This window comes from Podarcis erhardii (assembly GCF_964252035.2).
Source record: "Podarcis erhardii genome assembly, chromosome: 1".
NCBI classification, from domain to species: Eukaryota; Metazoa; Chordata; class Lepidosauria; order Squamata; family Lacertidae; genus Podarcis; species Podarcis erhardii.
This window is the reverse complement of record NC_138497.1, coordinates 85,323,035-85,337,939: the sequence shown is the minus strand read 5'-3', so window position 1 is coordinate 85,337,939 and position 14,905 is coordinate 85,323,035. Positions and strand designations below refer to the sequence as shown.

At 45.9% G+C, this 14,905-nt stretch overlaps 1 protein-coding gene and 1 long non-coding RNA gene across 2 annotated transcripts in view; one reads left to right on the top strand and one right to left on the bottom strand.

The window, feature by feature from the left end:
- The first annotated feature begins 1,699 nt into the window (after positions 1–1,699).
- Positions 1,700–12,341, top strand: LOC309328586. Its single transcript, XR_014150831.1, has 3 exons — positions 1,700–2,274; positions 8,309–12,145; positions 12,205–12,341. It is a non-coding gene; the product is annotated as an uncharacterized lncRNA (long non-coding RNA).
- Positions 10,317–14,905, bottom strand: part of CARNS1 (carnosine synthase 1) — a 33,088-nt gene continuing 28,499 nt past the window's right edge. The window contains exon 10 of the mRNA XM_081838255.1: positions 10,317–13,438. Coding sequence (XP_081694381.1) covers positions 12,206–13,438 — 1,233 coding nt within the window. The 3' untranslated portion in view covers positions 10,317–12,205. The remainder of the gene's footprint in view (positions 13,439–14,905) is intronic.

Genomic DNA, 14,905 nt, shown 5'->3' with positions numbered 1-14,905 from the left:
CATTCAGAATGTTACAGCTTCCAATCTAGAATAATAAACTTGACCACAACCAGCTTACCCTGCCCTTCTTGCTTCTCAGGCTTGTATTTAGTAAGGCGTATATGCTCCTTAAGGGACACAGGTTTGAATCCCCATGATGGGGTGAGCTCCCATTGTTCTCTCCCTGCTGCAGTTAGAAAGCACGTCAAAGTTCAAGTAGATAAATAGGTACCGCTCCAGTGGGAAGGTAAATGGCATTTCCGTGCGCTACTCTGGTTCGCTAGAAGCGGCTTAGTTATGCTGGCCACATGACCTGGAAGCTGTCTGCGGACAAACATCGGCTCCCTCAGCCAGTAAAGCGAGATGAGCGCCACAACCCCAGAGTTGTCCACGACTCGACCTAACAGTCAGGGGTACCTTTACCTTTACTATATGCTCCTTAAGGTCAGGAGAACTTGAACTTGGGGCATCTTTGCTCTCCATCCTCATCTAGATTTGGGCCTGAAAGGCCAAGAACTGTGGGTGCATGGAGGGTAAGCTTAAGTCAGCACGTGCCATTGCACAACCTGACTAGTGATCAAGAGGCATGTATGTGAAGACATCAGCCTTAGCTTCTGGTTCTCATGCTTTGTGGAGTTTGAGCCAGTTCAAGATAGCCTTAATTTTGTTGCTAAACCTGCAGGCTTTGTTGTTAGCTGAATCACACCGCAAAGCCATGGTGCCCATAAGGGAATCATGGCTGGTGACAGCTTTCTGCTTTTACTAGTTTATGCTATGTGTGTCATTTGATATTTTTCTATCTGCACAACTCTTAATTTCTCTGCAAAAATTCCACCTTCTCTTCCATGGAGTGAGGTTGTTCAACAGTGGCCTCTTGTGATAGTTCCAAGAACTGCTATGTTATCCTCTACGTTTACATGGATCAGAAATGAGTCTTGCTGAACCAGAACTCTTCAGTATTTTCAGACCCAGAATCCATCTTAGGTCAACCAAGAATGCATTTGAGAATCCACTTCTTAATTTTTCTACCATTTATTTGTTTGGGGGTAGTATAGCTGTTGTTACACACCTTAGATCAAGTTGTGACACCATGCTGCCAGTAGGTTAATGTGCTAATGGACCATAGCTATAGACCGCATTGGCAAGTGTAGCAAATCTTGCAGCACAAATCACAAGGTATGCTGAGGAAATGAAAGATGTTTAACATATCTGCTGACTGTTGTTTATAACATATCTGCTGACTGTTTATTTGCATAAACACTTGGTAAATCTTAGGTGTGAAAAGCTGTAGCACCAAGAACACAGAAGATATTCAATCTTTCCATTCCATCTGCCTAGTTTCCACTCACAGGTGTGACACTTTTGCAAAATATATATTTGATTGTCAGAATACTTTTCCTGCATGTACTGGAAACAATTTCAGAATTATGTGAGCATGCCCTCAGGGTTTGTTTTACATGTTCAACATTTTAGGAGTGTGGGTTTGTTTGTGATGTCCACGAAGTTTTTGACCATATGAGCATCACTGAACTGGGTGGATGTGTGTGTGTGTTTTTTAAATGTGCAGAAGGATGTACATCTGCATCCAGGCCCATCAGTTGTAACATACGAGCTGCCTGTGCAGAGAACTGGATCAAGGCCCTAGTCCTTGGAACAACAGTTCATCCAATGTTCCCATGGGGCTTTATCGAGCTAGAGAGATATGTGGTGTGCAAAATAATGTTCCGGGTTAAGGGCTAATACAAACAAGAAAATCAAACGATCAAACTTTTATTCGGACAGGTAGGGGTGCATGTTAGAATTTCACCCCGAGACTTTATGCTTGTCCTAGCCAGCAATAAACTCTTTACAAAGGCAAAGTGGTGCAGTTTAGTGTTCAGGTACCTGTGGCCCTAAAGCAGTCTCCAGCAGCCATAGCTGAGTTCTGCTCAGGCTTTGAAGTGACTCCTTCCTGCTTCAGCTCTTCAGTAAATCTTAGGCCTCTGAAACACATTTAGTTCTCGCCTTTTCAACAAATCACAGGACAGGCCCCCAACTTTCCTTTCAGCTCTTTGTGCTGGCTCCTTGACCTTCCTTCTCCAACCCTCTGGTTTGCTTTCCTCAACTATAACAGATTCCTGGAGCTTTGCTCCTGACCTGGAGAACTAAATGTTGAAAAGAAGACTCATATCACAGGACCAGACTCCTGGAAAGTTCTGTTCTGTAGAAGGCAACATCTCAGAGAGACTCCAAGGTTGAGAGGAGGCTGCCCTCTGCAAGGCCCAACAGATTGCTAGGCTTTGCAGACTGAACAAGGTAGGCCAAGAGGTACTTTTGATATTAATTCATTTGCATCCTGGAGCTTATTCCAGACAGTGTTGTAAATAATATGTGTGTTAGAGGCAACAAACATTTAGTTTTGAGCAACCATTTTGTGAAGATCTCTGTTAACCCTTACTATATCATAATGGTAAAGACAGAAACATAATCTTCAACATATTTTACAGGGATAACAATTTATAACAGGAAAACTTTTAGCCACAAAAATTATAACTTACGGGGGGGGGGGGGTCAGATCCATAGTTTTGCTTTCTGTGACAAGGGAGTCTCAGAACCCAACTATATGTTAAGAATGTGAGCTACAGTAGTACCTTGGTTTGCAACCATTTTGGATTACAACCACGTCAAACCCGGAAGTGTGTGTCCCTTTTTTAGGATTACAATCCATTTTTAAAAATTACAATCCCTTTTTTTGGGGGGGGGCAATTGGCGAAAGCACACCTTGGGTTACAACCTGTATTGGTATACAACTGGACCTCCAGAATGGGTTATGGTTGTAAACCAAGGTACCACTGTAATCTCTTCCCCAAAATAATGGGAGGGGTCCCCTTATTCTTCCATCATTCATATTCACCTCTATTTTTCTTGCTCCATCACTCTTTTTTTCATTTCCCAAGATTTCCTAGGTTTCCTTTCTTCTCTGTTGTTTTTTATTCCCTACTCTCTCTCTCTGTTAATTCTTACTTTCTTCTTCTATCTTTCATGTTCTTTCAGCTACAAAAAGTTCAGGGGAGAACAGTGTACCGGCTGCTTGTTCAGTGGGACAAGAATCTTAAAGTAAACCCCCGTGCTTTGTTGAATGCAACTCATAGATTGCCTTGGACCTAATATTCCACCTTTTTTTTAAAAAAAAAGTGTGGTTGTGAATCTATTACCACACATCTGGTTGGACATACATTTGTCATTGCCTTTCCCAGTGGCAGCATTTAATCAGCATGCTTATTTTTTTACACAATAATTTAATTTCACAGCACCAAAATGAAAAAGCATTTTAACACAATTTTTAAAAACAAAATCCAGGGGTCCCCCCTCCCATTAAGCAGCATTTTAGTACTGTTTCTTTCCCACCTCATCTTCTAATTTGCTATCAAACACTTCTAATTTGCTGTCTCCACACACAAGACCATGTCAAGCTCACCAGAATGGGAAGATAGTGAAAATGTATACTGACAAAGAGAGCTGCACTCCTGAAATCTGAAAATTGCAAGCGTACAAAATTGCACATGCAGCTTACAATAGTAGGGCAATGGTTGTGTAGTGCTAGGAACTACCAGCCTTAGACATACCCAAATACATCTGAGTTCAGTGGAAACTATTGCATTGTAAATATGCTTAAGATTGCAGCCTTAACACAAGAGTGCGCTTAACACATTCTTGAGTTGGTTTGTTTTTAGAAAAAGGCAGTAAATTAAATCTCCTAGGATAGAAATCTAGAGCAATCTATTCTTCAGTTTTCAAAAACACTTGTGCTGATATGGGCTTCCTAATTAGACCACTGTGGAGTAGGAGTAATGGCTTATTTGGGATGTGCCGATGTTTGAGTTAGTAACATGACTAATTCTAAATTAATTTTTTTTAACGTATATTATGTTTGTACCCCCACCTTTCTTCCATCCCAGAGTTCAAGGTGTAATGTACATGGGGTTCTTGTCCAATCTCCCATCAAAGCAGTGTTAGAAACTGAAATATGAAAGCTAGGAGCTAAATGGCACCTTAAACCTAGGTTATGGGCACAAAAACGGAATGTCTAGGCGAGCTTTTTTTATAACAAGAATACAAAGCTGAAAATGAACGAACTGCAGTTAAAATATTACATTTATTTTTCACATGGTCTAGTCCTTCCCCTGCCCACCCCCCTAATATTCTTAAGAGGGTCTCTTCTCCAGTCTTCAGAGAGTAGCTGGAAGTGGGGAGGCAAAAAGGTCCTCCTTTCCTTCCACTCTGCAGTTTTAATCTGAAATCTTATGCGCAGAACTGCACCCAGAGCTCAGAACCTTTGCACTAATGAAATTCCCTGTTGCAAAATGTGCCTAGAACAATGGGAGTTTCAAACACTGCATCAAAGTACTGACTAGACCCAAACCAACTTAGGTTTGACAAGGTTTTGTATCATATTCCTTTCAGACCATACCCTGGAAGCACATCTACCTTCTGTTACACAACCTTGTTATTCGTCTTTAAAAGATCCTTCATGTACTACTTGCCTTTCTGCGATTTGCATTGGCTTTGTAGGGCTTCAAACCACTATTTTGGTTTAATCCACAATGGTTATGATTCCAAAAAACAAAGCATGTAGAGTGTACACAGACAGGATTATTACTGCAGTAGCTCTTAGCTCTAAACAGCTCCCGAGTATATAAAACTTTAAGCTGGAAGCTACTATTGCAAAAACAGTGGATAAATTTGGTGTTTGCATTAAAATGGTGCCTGTGGATTAGGAGATTGCAACTAAGCGCTATGTGGAGTTTATTAGTTGGGTGTGTGGGTGTGTAACTAGAGACGTGCAGTTGAAAGCTCTTAGCAGGGAGGAATCCACAGAATTCAGATTCCAAATTGGAGCTACTGGATCTCATCTGGGAAAATCAAGATTTGGATAGAATCATGAGTCCACTTTACAGTGGATTCCTTTATGAGATGGTCTGAGTGCTACAGTTCTTCCTCTGTTCCCATTTTTTTTAAGACCCAGGGAAGTCTTCCAGCCATCCACAGCCTGGAGTGGTTAGCAGGGCTTCTTGCCACTCTCTCTCTCAGAGTGAATTATACAGCAGAAACATGGCTACCAATGTGCAAACACTTTAAAATCTGCATGGGAACAGGACAGGTTGGACTTAGACCCATCCCCATGTAGTACAGTGGTACCTCGGGTTAAGAACTTAATTTGTTCCGGAGGTCTGTTCTTAACCTGAAACTGTTCTTAAGCTGGAGCACCACTTTAGCTAATGGGGGCCTCCCACTGCTGCTGCGCCGCCGCCACACAATTTCTGTTCTCATCCTGAAGCAAAGTTTTTAACCCGAGGTACTATTTCTGGGTTAGTGGAGTCTGCAACCTGAAGCATCTGTAACCCGAGGTACCACTGTACTGGGACAGACTGGACTTTAATGGGTCTGTCCACCTCTAGAGATCAAGTAAGCTTAGAAGGTTTGATTTTGACATATTGCTGTGGAGAAGAGTTAATTACTGTGCTAGAGAAGTGGAATTAGGAACTACTGTAGCTGCTTTCTGGTAGCCCATATATGCAGCTCAAAGCCTCCATTGGTGATGAACTAGAATCAGACATATTTTTTTACTGTAACATGACATCAAATGAAGTGTAACATGATGAGATTGGTTGTCACCTGCTTTCACAGATGCTAATAGATTTAAGAGGCATCCATAACATTGGTTGAATTCCACATGGAAGCCACTGTTCTCTGATGCAATGTCACGTGGCTTGGACCTACAAGCTGAGATTCCTGCATCGCAGGGGAATTGGACTAGATGACCCTTGGGAAACATTCCAACTCTACAATTTTATTAACCAATGCAAATATGAGGGTGAGTCAGATAGTTTGGGTGGTTTGCTGATTGCAGGGGAAGGCCCCACATAATCTGCCCTGACCACGTGGTTGCGAAATTCACACACCGTGTGGAATTGTATTGCAGAAAGATAACTTCCACATGGGTGCATGTGTAAAGCATAAGCAGCAGGAATTCCACCAGCCATATCAATTCTGATGCCTGTTGCCGCTTTTGGAAAATCTTTACCTAATCAGAAAGGAGGGAAAATATGTAAACTTTACATGATCGGCAAGTGGGAGGCGGGAATGACATTCTATTACTTCCAGCAGTCTATAAATTCCAAAAACAATCTCCCATGTACTTCAGCAGTTATCACCAGTACATTGATTACAGCTGCACTGTGATGTTGGGAGTTTTCAAAGATGTTAAGACTTGTAGGTATAGATGGGCCCCCACAAACGTGGGGGGTCCAGCTGGATCAGGCCAAAAACTCATCTAGCCTAGCATCCTGTTCTCACAGTGGCCAAGTGGATGGCTGACGGATGCCCACAAATAGTACATTAGAGCAGAAAAGCACTCTCCCCACTTGTATTCCACAGCATCTAGTAGACATACTACCTCTACTATAAGTAACACAGCCATTGTAGCTAGAAGCCATGGAGAGACTTATCCTCCATTAATTTGTGCACACCCCTTTTAAAGCCATGCAAGTCAGCGATCAGTACATTTCCTAGCAGCAAATTCAGTAGTTTTCAAATATGTGTGCTATGAAGAAGTAATCTATTTTGTGTGTTTCTTGTACTACTTTACTCAATCTTCTTTATGGCATTTTTTAGCCCCTTATGAAAGCAATCAAGTCCATTCCCTCATCTCCTGTCTTCTGAGCTAAACATTTCTAGATGAAACTTATTTCCTTGACTCTTTACTGTTGGGTTTTTCCGTAGTAGTTTTAGCAACCCTCCAAGAGTCCTCTTTATTACCCCGTTGTTCTTGTTAGCCTTCTCAGTGGCTTTTGATATTTTGGATCAGATGGGAAGAACAGCTAGCTTTTTGGAGCTGGCTTTTCAGTATTTTTCCTTTTTTGTTTTCCCACCCTCAACGAGTTGAGGTTTGTGATGCTCTTTGGCATGGGGTGTTCCAGAAGACTTTTTCTTATTAATGCCGCTTAATGTCTACATCATCTATGAAGGAAGGCACTGGGACAGCCTTGGAATTCTCTATCACTAGCTAAACAGACAGGACAGGCTGACGCAACCAGTCTGGAGGTTGTGAAGGAGTGAACTAGAGGGGCAAAGCCAAAGGGATCCAGACGAGATATTGCTGGTGGGGTAAACCTAGGCTATGGACATGATTAGTGTGTCCATGATGGATGTGGTGGAGATATCCAATTTGAATACATTTGTAATCTAGGTATAGTTCTGGATCCAACTCCTGGATAAGGAAGTATTGGTGGTAGCCAGAGGAAACTTTTACCAATGGTGACTGTTACATAGACTGCTTTTTGGAGGTACTCCCCTACATTTATGCATGCTTTTATAGCTTGACTACTACAATGTGGCCTGTGGTGTTTCCATTTAAGATCATCAAGAAGCTGCAGGAATACGTTCTTGCTCATCTCCTGATGGACTCTGGGAGGCATTAGCATATTCAGTTAGTCTTGTGGCCTCTGCACTGTCATTCTGTTAGCTTCCAGGGCCAATTCATAGGACTTACCTTTAAAGCACCTCAGGGCCTGAGACTTGGCATGCCTTTGGAGCCATCTCTCCCTGCATCAATCCAATAAAGAGCCTTGGTTCAGTATACCTGAAGGAGCATCTCCACCCCCATTGCTCAGTCTGGACACCAAAGTCCTCCTCTGAGGGTCTTCTAGCGGCTCCCACACTTTGAGAAGTTACAGGGAACCAGGCAGAAGGCCATCTTGGCAGTGGCGCCCTCCCATCAGACGTCAAGGAGACAAAGAACTACATAACTTCTGGAATACATCTGAAGGCAGCCCTGTATCAGGAAGTTGTTAATGTTTGCTGTTTTACTATGCTTTTATATGCACTGTAAGCTGCCCAGAGTGGCTGGGGAAACCCAGCCAGATGGGTGGGGTATAAATAATACCCCTTGTATCTTCACTTTATGAAGTCCAAACATCAGCTTCTAAGAGAAGGGCCTTTCTGCTTTTAAAAAAGCTGTAAGACTTACTGGTTTAACTGCTTACTCTTTAGCAAGCTGTGGTTTCTTTAACTAGCATGTGTTGTTTTCAATTCTGCAGTTAATTGGTTAGCAGCATGAGGGCAACTGACATGCAGAAACCCGAGACCCCATAAGTTCTAGATGTAAGGTTGGGTGGGCTATCTTTCTACAAAGATAGGTTCTCCGCACCATTGGTAGAGAACCTCCTCCACTATGCTAGAAGCCCTCTGTTGTGTACTTCACTATGGCATTGAGACTTATTAATATAGAGACACTGTGGCTGTTGTCTTCTTTTCTTAATAAAAATCATTTTCTGGTTTGGCACTCGAGATATGTTGTCCAGTTCTAAACATTCTGGTGGTATCTCAGTCCATCTATTGCCATATGACTTTATAGAAGTCAGCAACTACAGACTCCTGTGCCAAATCCTGCCTTTAGAGAGGTGGCTCCTGGCCCCTTCAATTACCAGCTTTAGAGGTGGAGCACTGGCCAGCCACCCATCGTGATCTTCTTAGTGTTCTGCAGGAAGACTAGGTATTCACCAGAGATTTATAGAAGTTACATTGTGATCTGAGACGTTTGGTAGGCTCCCAGCTCACAGGCCAATGGAAGCGTGGATTTATCAAACACGGGTAATCATCTCATGGGGATACATTAAAATGTTACCTAACTAATAAAGACCGATGTAAGTTTCCTCTTATTCTTCATCTATGTAGGTTAACATGCAGCTTGATCAGCCCTCCGTATTCTGCCGCTAAAGCCCTGTATGGTATAGGGTTACACATGCTGAAGGACACACAAGATTGTGAACATTGTTTCTACCCACGTGGTCAGCAAATGACCTTCATGCTGGCACTCCTGTTGAAAAACTAGAATAGAAGGCTCAAACGGAAGAGAGGATAAAAAGTGGGGAGTGCATTTCAAGGCAGCACAAAAACCTGCAAGATTTAACTGGCCTGACAGCATGCTGCTTATTCAGAGCCGTTTACAAAGCACACTGATGTGTTTGGTAACCAAGAGGACACAAAAGCACTGGCCCAATAAAATATTTTTATGTGCTCTTGACATTCTCCACCCCCCCCCCAGTTTTTCTTCCCTTGGCACTTATTTTGAGGGAAGAACTAGCATGGATTAGATGTCAAAAGACAGGGCTCTCTGAGTTCTGAGCTCTCCCAGTATCCCTGGTAGAATGGTTAAGGCTACAGAATGTCAAATGCCTGGGACTTGTGCATTCTCCATGGCTGAACAGAAGTGGCTTGGCAGTTACTTCCTCTCCCTTTCTCCACTGCTCTGTCCCTCTGCCAACAGCACCCCTTACCCCATTTCATTTTACAGCTTTGGACTTTTTACCCTCCAGCACTTTCCTGCTGATGCACTTTTCTCACGCTACATCACTGCCAAAGCATTACAAATTCCATGACATTATGGAATTACTTCATGAGCAGAAGTTAAGGCAAATTGAGAAAGTTTGCCAGAGCTTTTTCCCCATTTCTCTTTCCCTCTCTTCAATACGACTACTGCATTCCGGTCACGTAATTAGGTTTCTTCATGGTACGTTTTGTATCTAGAATTCACTAGCTCGCTGGTCTTAGTTAAGTACAAAGATTGTTTTGTGAAGAGAAGGCAGGAAATGTGTGGGGTAGATCCAGCAAATGAAGCTTTGGTTCCGATGGCAAGGCCTGAAAAGTATCAGGATTCATTCCAAAGCAGCAGAGAAGACTATTTTTCACAGGTCATTGTAGGTGAGGGGTTGGTTAAAGCAGAACCAAGATAAGAGAATGAGAACTACACCTACCTCACCCTCCTTATTGGAGAATGTCAAACCCCTCCTCTCAGTCATTTTGGTTAAAGAGAACAGTTCAACTGAGTAGCTCTGCCTAAACCTGCAAAGTGCTTAAGACAAAGGGAGAGCTGCTCTTTCCTTTCAGGAATCAGGGAAGGGGATAAATTCTGGTTCAACTGCTCTAAACACCCTAGGTCAGAGGAGAGAACACCCTTGCAACAGTGCAGAAAAGAACATCTGGTCTGGGTGCTGAATGAAGCCAGTCTTTGTTCTTCACATAAGATGAACAGCCAAACTCTGGAACGCTATTTCCACCCCCCATCCCCTTTGGGAGCAGCTTCTTATAGAAGCATCTGGAAGCCTCCCTGAAGTGAACAGGTCCATGAGGTGAGGGGGATGGTGGCTGTGAAGAGACTTATCCATCCAGCAAACTCCTCCAAAGTCCACTTGCTTCTCAGCGGGTCTTCATTCTCTGCCAGGTTTTCTTTCACCAGCCAGTAAGCAATTGGGTATTGAGCTCTAGGGCAGGTGCAAATAACACCTCTGCAGTCTGGATGTTTTTACACGGCATTTTATTGTGGGGGAGGAACTATTATGCCTGCCTGGTTACAGAAGTGTTGGGAAGGATAGGCAGGCAGGAAGGCAGGGTCACCAACCCATGTTAGGAGGGCACACTTAACTAATGGTCCTGCTGTTAGTCACCCAATCATGGGCACCCTGAATCTCTCAGTTCCTGCCTCCCCTCTCCCCCAACGGGATCAATATGCCTGTCATTTTAAGCCTCACAGGCTCTGGAATGTCATCCCAGGCCCTTCAGGTGCTCCATCCTGCAACTGCTCTTTCAGAAGCTGCAGGAAACCCATGAGCTATTAAACAAGTGTGGTAGGTTGATGGACCCTCTAGATGCTGTTGGACTGCAGCTCCCATCATCTCTGATCATTGGCCATGTCTGGTTGGGGCTGACAGAAGTCGTAATCCAACCGCTTCTGGAGGGCCAGAGTTTTCCACTAGCGTGCTAAACAGACAAGAGATGCTCTTCCACCATGCCAGTCAAAACCGCTTTTGCTTCTTTTTCCTTTATGCTGGTTATAGGCATTTTTAAGGATGCTGGTACTATATTGGTAACGTCACTTATTTGGGGATGCTAGGACTATGCACAAAGCATTACTACTTCACCATAATTCAGAGTGGTGGCAAGGTTGTGGCTTGTTATTGCAGAAACACTCAGGAATGCTGGCACTATGGTTTCTTAGTAGTGTAGGGTCTTCAGGGGCATTGGAAGGGGCTTCCGTCGGAAGGCTTATTATTTTAAGGTAAGTCAGGAGTGCTGGTGCTGTTTTTCACTGGAGATTCTCATATGCTAATGTGTTACTGGTGGGTGCTTGGAAGCGCTGTCACAGTGATATCCTACTGTAGGGTCTCTCTTGGGACACTGCAGGGAGATTGTTACAGCAGTTTCTCTTGCAAGCACTGAAAACTTGGTTGGTGGCTTCTCCTAGCACCTAAGCATGCATGTCAGAGATTGCCACTGCATCACTGTTTGCCCTCCTGTTATTTCTATGGTCATTTTATGAGCACAGTATTGTGCATGCTCATTAGCTCCTAAAAGGATCACGCGGCGCTAGGATGTTACTGCGGGGGTTTGCAAGTGCTGAGTCAGTGGAACTAGCTTGTTAATGTCTTACATTCTACTGCTCTGTAAACATCTGTTATTGCAGGCTTGCATATGGTCCTTTTGTTACAGTAGGTTGGCAGAGGAGTTTGCGGGACTTTCCCGTAAGTAGATGACGTTTGCATACAGGGGTTCAATATTTGGGGCGAGGGGGGGGGAGAATGCTCAGAGTCAGATTTGCACTATTTTGCTCTGCAGGATCACTGAAGTATTGTGGCTGGTGGGGACTGTAAGAATTTTTTGACCCCAGCCCTCTTTCCACTGATTTTGGAAGCATGAGGTAGGGTCTCTCCAGGGGATGCCTGGCCATGAGCCAACAACTTTTCCCCCAGTGGAAGAAAGGGAAAGTGAAGAGGCGAGATCTTGCCTCTGTGTATGGTGGTGGGGAGGAACAATGTAGGACCCAAGGTTGTAGTTGGGGAATTAAGCAGAGCTGCAAATAAAGGAAGAGGAGATGACTTCAAGAAGGGTGGGACTCTGCATTGAATAGGACCCCCCCACAAAAGGAGGATGTGAGCCCATTCAAGGGTTTGAATGGTGTGTGTGTGTGGCACTTACCAGAGATGGCACCAGATGGTGCCACGCTCCTTCCTGAGGGAGACAGCAGCCACTTGAGAAAGACTGTAGGAAATAGGGCATTTGTGTAATAATGCAAACCACAGTGGTGAGTTGGGAGCAGGGGAAGGCTAATTTAGGAGCAGGGGCAGGCAAGGCTCCCTCTCCGGAGCAGGCCCAGGCTCAGCTCCAGACGGAGGGAGCCATATCTCCAAGGCTATTTGAAATGCGAGAGGAAGTGGGCCACAGGGTAGTGTGGGGAGTCGATGCCCAGCACCTGGCAGATGCCGAGCAGCTTGAGGCAGGCCTCGCGGCGGCTAGAGCTGGCACAAGCCACATTGCAGTAGGGCTCCTCGTACTCGCTGGACACGAGCTCATCATCGAGCAGGTTGAGGCGGATGACGCCACGCTCATGCAGGGCCTGGAGCGTCTCCAGGCTGGCCGTGGACTTGAGGGCTTGCAGGTGCTGCGACACCAAGCACATCACTCCCACCAGGTGCATGCGGGGGCGAGAGCGAGCAGGCAGGAGGGGGACCACCCCGCAGGCCACCATGACGGAGGCCAGCATGATGTCCACGCCGTAGATCTCCTGAATCCAGTCGCGGAGGTAGAAGCCACCCATGCGGGGGTTGATCTCGATGAGCTTGGGGCCGGACGCGGTCAGCTTCAGCTCCACGTTGAACACGCCATCGGTGAGGCCGCAGCCTAAGCAGCACTGGTAGGCAGCGCGGATGAGCTGCGCCTCACGGTCAGGGGGCAGACAGGTGGGCATGCAGGCTGCCGTTTCGGTGAAGTTGGGCACCCGGGTGGGCCCGTTGTCAGAGACAAAAGCCCCCAGCATCCGCCCTTCGTACATCACCAGATCCACGTCGTGCTCAGTGCCGGAGACGTACTCCATCAATAGCATGGCATTGCCCCAGCCCAGCCCGATGCCCGGGTGGTCTGAATCATCCTGCAGGTCCCTGGAGATCTTGTCAAAGTGCAGGTGGCACTGCTGTGCATCCTCCACCAGCTTGACCCCCACAGCCCCGGCCCCGTACTCTAGCTTCATGACCCCAGGGAAGCTGATGTGGCTCGCAGCCCGCTCCACATCCGTGTGGCTCTCTAGGTGGCAGCAGGGCACGGCATAGAGCGCTGCCGAGGGCCAGCGAGCCCCCTCTTTGCGACGGCGCAGCAAGTGCAGGTGAGTGCGGCTCTTCTGCTTGGCCACGCGCATGGCTGTCGGGGAGCTGCAGCGCAGGCCCAGCCCTTCGCACACCAGTGCCGTCAGGACCATGCAGTCGTCCCAGTAGGAGAGGCAGCCGTCCAGATGCAAGCCCCGCTCCTGCACAAGCCCCAGCAGCCTCTGGGCATGCTCTTCATCCCTCTTGTGGTCTGTGGTGTCATAGTGGATGAAGGTCTGCACCAGCTGGGAGGCAAAGTGGTTGGGGTCGGACTCCACCAGGTGGATCTGGGGATGGGAAAGATCAGAAAGAGAGCGAGAAAGAAAGAGGGGGGTGGGGTGGAGATGGGAAGAGAGAGAGAGAGAGTGGGGTAGGAGAGAGGTAGGAGTGGGAGCAGGGATGGGGAAGAAGGAAGGGCAGACACAGAAGGGCAGAGATGCAGAGAAGATGGGAGAAAAATCAGAGATGCATCACTACTGACAGTACCAGAGAAGGACAGCTCCTTGGGACCAGGCACGACACAACAGCCCCCTGGGAAGTAGGCTCCAATCTATGGGCAGCAACTCCCCATCTTGCAGGCATCCCATTTGTGCTCTTGGTGGGACAGCTTCCATTAGAACCCACAGGTTTGGTGGCAGGGGAGGGAGACAGGATCTGATCATTCTCTACATGCCTGCTTCAGCAACAAGAGAATTTAGAATGAGGAGACATTGTCCTCTAGGTGTAGTAGGAAGTGGTGCTGGGGAAGGACCATGGCTGGCAAGAGGGTGGAAACAAAAAGCTGAGCCAGGTGGTTGCATGGGTGTGTGTGCAAAAGGGAGTCACTCTTTTGCTCTGCGTGTCCACTGTGCCTCCTTAAACTGGATTCAGTTTGCATCAGGGAGGTGCCTCCATTCAGCTCATTGGGCTTTCTGAGCCATAAGCATATCCACTGTGTGCCTTTAAGTCTTATGTTACACCACTTAATATACATAGCTTAAGTAAATAACTAAACAAAAAATAAGCCAAGTGGATGGGAAAGGCAGCCTTAACAGTTTCACTGCTGATGATTTTAGCAGGGACATATAGCAACTCCAGAGACATGGGGACATCCAAGCAGGCTCCCCACCACCACCACTTTAAAGTAACTCCGGAGCACAGCCATTTTCCAGGAGAGTAAAGCATACAGACTGTCCCATTGTGAAGACCGTAGCTGTTGACATAGTCTCTGGTCAACATGTTTTGTTCAGAGTCTGAACTGCAAAATGGCAGCAAGACTCCAACAGGGGCAAATTCAGCCCTCAGAGGAATAAACTGGCATCAAGGCACTTGGGCTTTTGAAAGAAAAATGGGACTAGTTGCTGCTGGCTAAACCACCATCTGTCTCCTCCTACCAATTTAGTTTTCATTTCATTACAACATTACCACCACCCCTCCCCACACATGCTATCCCCATATCTATTCTGCTTGTCAGTCTCCCGCCTATTCAGAGGGGACCCCCTTTGTGGCTCCAAAGGTAATCTAGAGGTCCTGGAAACAGGATAACCCAGTTCATTCTTGAAACTGCACTGTACACCCATGTCCTCCAAAGCAGACAATAACCAGCACAGTTATGTCCCAGCACACAGAACGGAACAGGGTTTCTCTTCTGAGTTTGGAGAAGCCACAAAACTACAATGTTTAGGAAGGTAAGAATGAAAGTCACTTGGAGACCTTTAGTTAACAAGTGACTAATAAGTCTAATAAATAATGATACAAGGGATGGGAGAGGCAAA